This window comes from Chaetura pelagica, unplaced genomic scaffold, assembly GCF_000747805.2.
Source record: "Chaetura pelagica isolate M959 unplaced genomic scaffold, ChaPel_1.0 scaffold47, whole genome shotgun sequence".
In the NCBI taxonomy this organism is placed as follows: domain Eukaryota; kingdom Metazoa; phylum Chordata; class Aves; order Apodiformes; family Apodidae; genus Chaetura; species Chaetura pelagica.
Window position 1 is genome coordinate 5,193,374 of NW_009954140.1, and position 8,570 is coordinate 5,201,943.

At 42.5% G+C, this 8,570-nt stretch overlaps 1 protein-coding gene across 1 annotated transcript; it reads left to right on the plus strand.

Annotated features, from left to right (window-relative positions):
• The first annotated feature begins 2,209 nt into the window (after positions 1-2,209).
• Positions 2,210-3,499, plus strand: KCNJ16 (potassium inwardly-rectifying channel, subfamily J, member 16). Its single transcript, XM_010002710.1, has one exon. It carries the CDS (start codon positions 2,210-2,212, stop codon positions 3,497-3,499), a length of 1,290 nt encoding a protein of 429 aa, XP_010001012.1.
• Positions 3,500-8,570: the final 5,071 nt, after the last annotated feature.

Consider the following 8,570-nt stretch of genomic DNA (forward strand, 5'->3'; position numbering starts at 1 on the left):
GGCAACAGCAGAAAGTGGAATAAACTCAGTAGTGTTTGATTCATGAACTGTTTAGTCCCTTTTAGAGTCCCAGGTTGATTGAGAGTATTTTCAAGGAACTGTGATTTGTGTCAATAAGAAAAAACTATATAAGCCTAAGTATGTTTTGTATTTCAGATTATATTGGCTCCTGATTACAGTTTGTTTCATTTTCACACCTCACATTATGAGGTTCTTAAAAAAATAACTCAACAGTTTCCAATTGTTGTTTGTTGTTAAATATGACTTATAAAATGTTAGGTCAAAAGTCTTCGATAGACTAGGCTGCACAGTTTGTTTAAAGCTATGAGTAAAGCAAGTCATATGAATGTTTCCAAAGACTCTATTCCAATAAGTATTTTTGGAAACATTAATGTTGTGTTTTGTAATGAGGGCCACATTCTGAGGCTACGACACCATATGTCACATTCATTTCTGTACTGAAAAACAAAACAAAAACCAAACAAAACAAAAAAAAAAAAGAAAGAAAAGAAAAAAAGAAATGGAAACTATGTTTGGCTTTTAAGTGTTTTTGGAATAGTGTCTGTGCATGCTTGTCATTGTTCCTTGGATGGGAGAAGAGTTTTTGGTCTGTTAATCTAGTCCACCCAATATATATTACACTCTATGGCCGTGAGTCTCTTCTGCCTGGAAGTGTGTGCAGTCATTTAGACTCAGGCAAGGGGAATGAGGAGCTGAGGAAACAGGCTACCACTTGGAAACTTTTTTTTCAAGTTCATTTTCCATGAATATGTTGGCTTCATTGTAAACCTGCCTTTGAACTTTCATCAGCTGAAACCAGCTTAGAACTGGGAAAAGTACTTGTCATTTTTCCATTGAAAACTTACAATTTTTGAAAGCATAATGACAGTTTTTCCTCAAAATCATTAACTTTTTTTTTTTCTCCCTTCAGAAACATCAGTTGAAAGCATGACATTTGGCAAAAACTGGGAATTGTTCTAGCTGTGTACCCTGTCACTTCTGACTTGTCAGTGTGTTGAGTGTTAGCACTTGGGATATGGTAGAATGAGCTGGAGACCTGCAGGAAAAGGCATTTGCCTTTTCCAGTGCTGTGTCCTACAAGTAATTCCAAAGCATCCTGTAAATGATTACCTCAGCTAAGTCTTTCCTTTTTTATTGGATTCCTGTTGATGAGATCTCAGTTTCTAACATAAGTTCTTGTTATTAGTCACTAAACCTATACCCTAGCACCTCATGCTGCTGAAGTTCCAATGTTTGCAGTCTGCAAAGACATCCAGCTTTCTTCAGATCTGACAGAGTCGTCTCCTAATTCACATCACTTCCTAAATTTGTGGCATCCCCACATTTTATTAACATGCTGCATGTTTCTTTCATACTCATTAATAAAAATTTCAATACTTTCTGGCAGCTGGATTTTTTTTTTGTTTAAGGAATGATTTGTGAGGGTTTCCAGGACCTCAGAGAGGTTTCTTTTTCATTTGAAATGTAAATACTTTTCTACAAATTGAACAAATATGTCTCTGTAGCAGTCGCCCAGTAAAGTTCAACTCCAAGACCAGGTTTTTCTGGGCACTACTGAAACACAAATAATGATGAATGATTGTGTGGTTGATACATTTTCTGGTTAAAACACATTGGCACTGAACTTGCCTGCCCAGGCTACTGAAGTCTGATGTGGAAATGAGGGTGTTTTCCTGGGCAATTCTTCTAATGGAGGAAACCAAACAAACATGCAGCAAAAAAATAATTAACTACCTCAAATATCTGGCTACTTTTCAGTGTGTTCATGCCATTCCTGTGACTGCTCATAAGAGCCCACCCTGATTGGAATGTTACTTCACCAGAACATTAGAAGACCTACTCACAGTGGGGTCACCATCAGAGTTTTGGGTTTCTGTTTTCACCTACCTACCAAATTTTAGGATTGATATGGACATTTCTGAGTGGTTGCATTTTTAGCTGCCTCATATTTCCAGGCCTATGTTTTTGAGCTATGTTGTGTAATGAATGTCAGAGTCTGTACTCTTTAGAAGATTGCTCATGATGGCCACAGAGTGAATGTATTTAAATTTGGCATTACTGGGTTCTGGCAGAGGAAATTTAAACAAAATAACTTTTTCTTTTATTTCATAGATTTCCAATGAATAAAAAACCCAAATAGTCCCTGGGACCAGAAGTGTGTTCTCTAAACTGATGTTACAAGGCAGAGATGAGAACGATGACTGAGCAGAGTGGTTGCTATAGGCCTGTAAACATACAGGGAAATAAGTTCAGTTACAAAGGCACTGGTCAAGAAAGCCCTGAAATGGGGATGAAAAGATTGCAGAAGAGATTCCTCCACAAAGATGGCAGCTGCAATGTGTACTTCAAGCACATCTTTGGGGAATGGGAGAGCTACGTAGTGGACATATTTACCACACTGGTGGACATCAAGTGGCGCCACATGTTTGTGATATTCTCCTTGTCCTATGTTCTCTCATGGTTGTTCTTTGGACTCGTCTTCTGGCTGATAGCTATCCAACATGGAGATTTATTCGATGATGAAGATATAACCCCCTGTGTTGCCAATGTCCACAGCTTCACAGGAGCATTCCTGTTCTCCCTTGAAACCCAAACGACCATCGGTTACGGTTACCGCTGTGTTACAGAAGAGTGTTCTGTTGCAATCCTCATGGTCATCCTGCAGTCAGTCTTGAGCTGCATAATTGACACCTTCATCATTGGAGCAGCCTTGGCTAAAATGGCCACAGCTCGAAAAAGAGCTCAAACCATTCGGTTCAGCTACTACGCCGTGGTGGGCCTGAGGGATGACAAATTCTGCCTCATGTGGCGCATCGGGGACTTCCGGCCCAACCACATGGTGGAGGGCTCTGTGAGAGCCCAGCTGCTGCGCTACAGGGAGGACAAGGAGGGCAGAATGACAATGGAATACAAGGACTTGAAGTTGCTAAATGACCAGATCATACTTGTTACCCCCGTGACAGTCGTGCATGAAATTGATAGTGAGAGCCCCTTGTATGGCTTAGACCGGAAAGCTCTGGCCAAGGACAACTTTGAAATCTTGGTCACTTTTGTCTACACAGGTGATTCAACAGGAACTTCACATCAGTCAAGAAGCTCGTATGTCCCCAGGGAGATTCTTTGGGGCCATAGGTTTAATGACATCCTACACGTAAAGAAAAAATACTATAAGGTGGATTGCTTGCAGTTTGAGGAAACCACAGAGGTTTATGCTCCTCACTGCAGTGCCATGCAGCTGGATCGGAAGGAGCAGGAGTGGAACCGAGCCGAGAAGACACGGGATAAAGAAGCAGAGAAGTCAGCACTGGAGATCAAGTCATTCAGCACTAACCAAAAGTCATTTAATGCAGTGGCCCTTATCACCAGTTGTGAAGATCCAGAAGAGCCCTTGCCAGCTGTCAATCAGCCTTCTGGAGAAATTTCTTATCGGAAAGCAGCTTTGACCTTAAGCAGGTTATCAATAGAGTCCCAAATCTAGCTTTTTCCTCCAATTAAAATCACTTCCAACTCATTATCCCAGTGTAGCTTTTAGAATCTAAACAATGAACTCGTGTGCACAAGGATTTATAATCTAAACATCCCTGCCAGCATGCCCACACTGGAATACACTGCTGAGCTGCTAGAAGGAGCTTCACACGGGTTAGGGTGGATATCAGTGACAGCACTGGCACAAAACACCCACTTACAGTGGGGTTGACTAGACAGCTACTGCACTTGAGCAAGTTGCTGTAAACTTGATTAGCCTGCATGGACCAAAGTTGGACATGCCCAGAGATAGTGAACAGGGAACAAAAAGAAGGCAGTGTGCACCCTAGGTCAGGTTTTTCAAAGCTGCCTAATTTATTTGGAAGGACAGGTCCCAGTCCCTCTGGGAGGCTCTAAAACTTCCCCACAATCAAGACAAAGTTTGTTTGTTTGTTTGTTGTTACAACTGCCCCTCTCTAGCTTTTCAAATGAAGCTCCCATCCTGGGGTCACATAGGGGCTGTTTTTTGTAGGAGAACTGGAAAGAATAACAGAACCTGGTATTACTGGGTAGCTTTGGAAATCTGCTTACACCCTGCCTAGTCCTCTGGGATCCACAGTGGGATCCGGAGGAGCTTTTCTCATTTCCTAGTCGTGAGCCATTTCCAGAAGTGCTGGTCCCTCAGCAGCTTGAGGTGTGGCAGCTGGTGTGGGGCTGCATGGAGATGTTGTTGGGTGGCTCTGACAGCTTGGAGGGCTGGCCAGTCTGGTTCTTTTGCACTGATCAGAAATAAAAATGAAACCTTGAGTTTGAAACAAAAATCAGCAGCATCAGGTTGAGCCTCAGAGAGATCATGTTTCTAGAGTGAGCTGTGCAATATTTGAAATCTCTTCCATTTCAGAATGTCAGCCATGCTTTTCTTTTTAGTATATTATGCTTCTTTAAAAAGACAAAGATCAGTCTGGAGATCAAACCACATGATTTTGTCAAAATTAAATATTGTTATTAATCTGAAATGACTGGGTAGAAATGATCCTTCACAGAGAAATTCAACAGAATCAGCTCTCAGCTCAATTTGGAAAAAAGTAAAATGTTCGAGTTTTCAAGTGGTCTGTGACATGGAATTTCCATGCTCTGCACATCTCTGCAATTATTCACTAAGCAATATCTCATCATGCTCCCCCCCCAACCTGATGATTACAGTTAATTTGCATTGTGTTTAATTCTCATGCTAATGTGAAAATAATCCTCTCTGAATTTGTTTTTGCCTAAAATGGGATTTATCTCACCTGACCTCAGCCATCAGGTAATTGGTTGCCTACTGGTTGAGGCTTTCTGTGGTTACTGGAATTGTTCTGTCTTCACAGGGAAGTTCATTCCATCTCACTCTGGCTTTTTAGGGAGCTGACAGCAATAGGATGTGCTCATCCTGGAAATGTTCATCCTCCTCCATTTCTTGTGGAAGGAGCTGAGATGAGTGTTGTGGAAATGCTGGCTAACTTGGGGCTGCTAAAATTAGGTCTGACGAGCCATTCACATCATCCTGCCTAATGAGAAGGTTTTATGAGCTCATCACGTTAAATGAAGAAAAATAAAATGCTGAATCTTTTTTTTCCCCTGAAATTTACTCCATACAGTAGTAGTGCTGCGTGATCTTAAAGTATCTTGCATTTCTCTTTTTTTAGCACTTATCTTTGGATAAATATGATCCCTTTAGGTAAAACCAAGCATACTAAGAAGCGTGGGGGAGACTATTATTCCAAAGCTCATTAATTAGCCTTTTATATGCTGAATCATCAGCAGCATCCATCTCTAACTGCAGTAGAAAACACATTATTGTATCCTGGATTTGAGCACTGGCTGGGGTTGGGGAAAGAGTCTGAAAAAATGGAAAGGAACGTAGGAAAATAGATAAGCATCCAGATTGTATAAAACAGAATATAACCTTCAAGACATGTGAAGTAATCCTTCCACACTCCTCTGTCTTTGAAAGATCTTGGCTGGGTGACTTGATTCAGTGTTGGGAAAGACATGGAACAATCTGAAGAGAATCCAGAGGTCTAGAAAACATGCAAGTGAGGACATAGGGAAATAACTGAAGATGTTTCAGTCCAAAAAGGGGTTAGAAAACAAAGAAATTCTCAAACACAAAAAAACCCAATTCAAGAGAGAAGGATAATCTGTTGCCTACATCTGGTGGGTAGGACAGGAAAACATGGGTTTAAACTGAAGCTAAAGAGACTGAAGTTAATCAGGAGAGACTTTTGTAAAGAAGGTGAAGCATCCATGGATCTGTGGGGTGTGTAATCTCAGTGGTGGTGGCTCTCAGGAGCCCTTTGGAGAGAGCAGCTCTCAGGAGTGATGCAGAATGGCCAGCCTTGAACCTCCAACCCTTAGGATTTTCAGCAAAAAACGTCCACCTTGAAATCTGCCTCACGGGCCACTTTACAGGTCCTTACACACGTGAATATTCACTTACAGGTACTTACACACACGTGAATATTCACTTAACTACGTGGGTAAAGCTACTCAGATAGATGAGATACTACTGATGTAATCAAAATCCCCAAAATACCTTCAAAAGGTGCCAATTTCAGGTGCTCTTTGTAAAAGTAGTTTCCCTTACTGTGAATCCCAGCTGCCTTTCCCCCTCCCAGTTCTCTGCTGCATGAGCCTCATGTGGTGAAGAAAATTCCTCCCTCTGAATGACTTTCCTGTAAGTGAATGTACCAGGAGGCTGATTTAGCATTTGGTCACATGCTTCTTGGTATAGATAGATATAAATACGTGAGCATGTATAGCAATGTATGCTTTGGCATAGAAGTCAACCACTAACTGATGAGGGTCAGGAAGAAACTTCTCTCCTGGGCATGTTAATTCATAACAGGCTACTATACGGTTTCTTCTACTTTTATCTACAGCATCTGATACCAGCCAGTGCTGGAGACAGGATACTGGTTGAACCACTGGTCTCAACCAGTCTGGCTTTTTCTGAGGTTTTCTGTTTGATATTTTAATGTCATTTATCACAGTATAAAAACCATGTATAATAATGTATAGCAAAGTATGCATTGCATTTTGATGAATAAAGACACAGAAATAAAGAACATGCCTCTACCACACATCTTGTGAGAGCACTTTTTACTTCTCTTCCATTCAGCCACAGTTTTAAGCCTCTGTATCTTATGCACTAAGAGATGATGGAAAGATTTATAAGGTGCAGAGTAGTCTTTTGACTTTCAAAGATGGCAAATCCCAAGCAAGCCCCCAAAGCTGTAGCTGAGTTCTGTGGAAGCTTCTTAGCTGAACTCTTAGGAGTGAGCCAGGCTGAGCCCTGCTCACAGACACACACACACTTCTGCATGGCCATGGCATCCAGAGCTTGCATCCTTAACCTGCAAGCTTCTCACCTGATGAAGGAGCTTTGACAGCTCCAGGTGGGAAAGGCAGGAATGGACAGAGGTGTGGAAGGGACACACGAGCCCACAAAGTGTGCAGGTTCTGCCATAACTATATTTAGGTAGGGCCTGACTGCACTCTTGGTAGAGCCAGTTCTTACATCTCCCTTTCCTAGGAGAGGACCTAGGGGAGACCCTTGCAGCAGGCTTGTTTACAGCAGCCTTGTGGAATTAAGAGAGAAGATGTTCCCCACCTGTCTGCTCTTTTTGATGAGGATAATTTCCAAGGATTTCCATTTGGATTGTTGTTGTTTTCTTCATCCCCATTGCAGAGCTGAGCGGTGCAAAAGGAAGCTTCTCAGAAACCCATCAAAACTAATAACTTGTGCATTCTCCCAACAGAAACACAGCCCTAGCCTTGGTTCATCCCTAAGGAATGGCTGGAAGTGCCCACCAGTCCAAAAGTCAGTGTCTGGCTGCGTTCTGGGCTGTGCAGTGAGTCGGGGCCTGAAGTGAAACCCAAGTACCCTCCTGCTCTCCCGGGACATTGCGTGTGCTCCTTGGGTCTTCAGAAAGCAAATACATGGAGCTGAAGTTCAGGAGCTTCTTCCCAGCCCCCACGAGGCAGCACTCAGCATTTCTTCCTGCCTCAGCTGGAAGTTGCTCACCCTGTTCCTGCCTTTTCCACAGAATGTACCAGCTGAAGCAAAATTTTAACGGCAAAGAGAAAGCACAAACCACTTTGTGTTGGACTCCTGTGCCATCATTATGGCCACAGCTTGGGTATTTTCTCTTGGAAAGTAACACTGTTGTGGGTCAAGATTAGTTTATGTGAAAGGGAATATAATAGGAGATTATTATATAATTTATTTTTCCAGCTTTGCCTAGCACTGCTCATTAAGGCAGCTGGCATTTCCTTCCCCCTTATCATGTATCATTTACTGCATATTTTTTGTGAAGTTGATTTTCAGATGTGGGACATCATATTTACCCCTTGTTTCTGACAGGCTGTGCAGGAGGTCTGACTCCAGCTGCCTGCCTGACATCACATCTACACACACTCACTTCAGGAAATAACAGGTACCTTTCAGGCTATCAGAAGTGTTTGTGTGGGAAGGAAAAATTGCTTGTAAGCTTTTTGGTTTTAGCTCCTAAACCTTTGCTGGTTTTGAGCTGGGAACCTGCAAACAGAAAGGGTTGGTGTCTCTGTGGTGGGCCCATTTAGGGAAGCATCTGACAACCAATTCACTTCCAAGCAGACAACAGGAAGCGTGACAGAAATTAAACAAGAATGAAACAAGAAGCAGCTGCAGTTTTAGTCTGGGCTGAAATATGTGGAGATGTCTTGGTGGGGCTTAAAATCACAACACAGAAGTTAATGGCCAGAAGTGAAAGCTTTTTCTTGGGGTCAGTCCCCAGGGCTGAGGATGTGATGGGGAAGGAGGTAAATAAACATCAGGTGAAAATGGAGTGAAATTGGGTAATTCCAGCTGGGACCCACGTTTCTCCCTGCAAGGTGGGAGTTTCTGGAGCCCTGATATTACCACCTGCCAGTCGGTGTTTGCTTCATGCTCCAAGGCTGCCCACAGTGCTCAGAAATGCCCAAGGCTGGCAGGAACTCTGATGTGTCCCCAAAATTCCCTCTTTCTGCCCCAGCACAAGCCCAGCCTCAGGACAAACCGCACC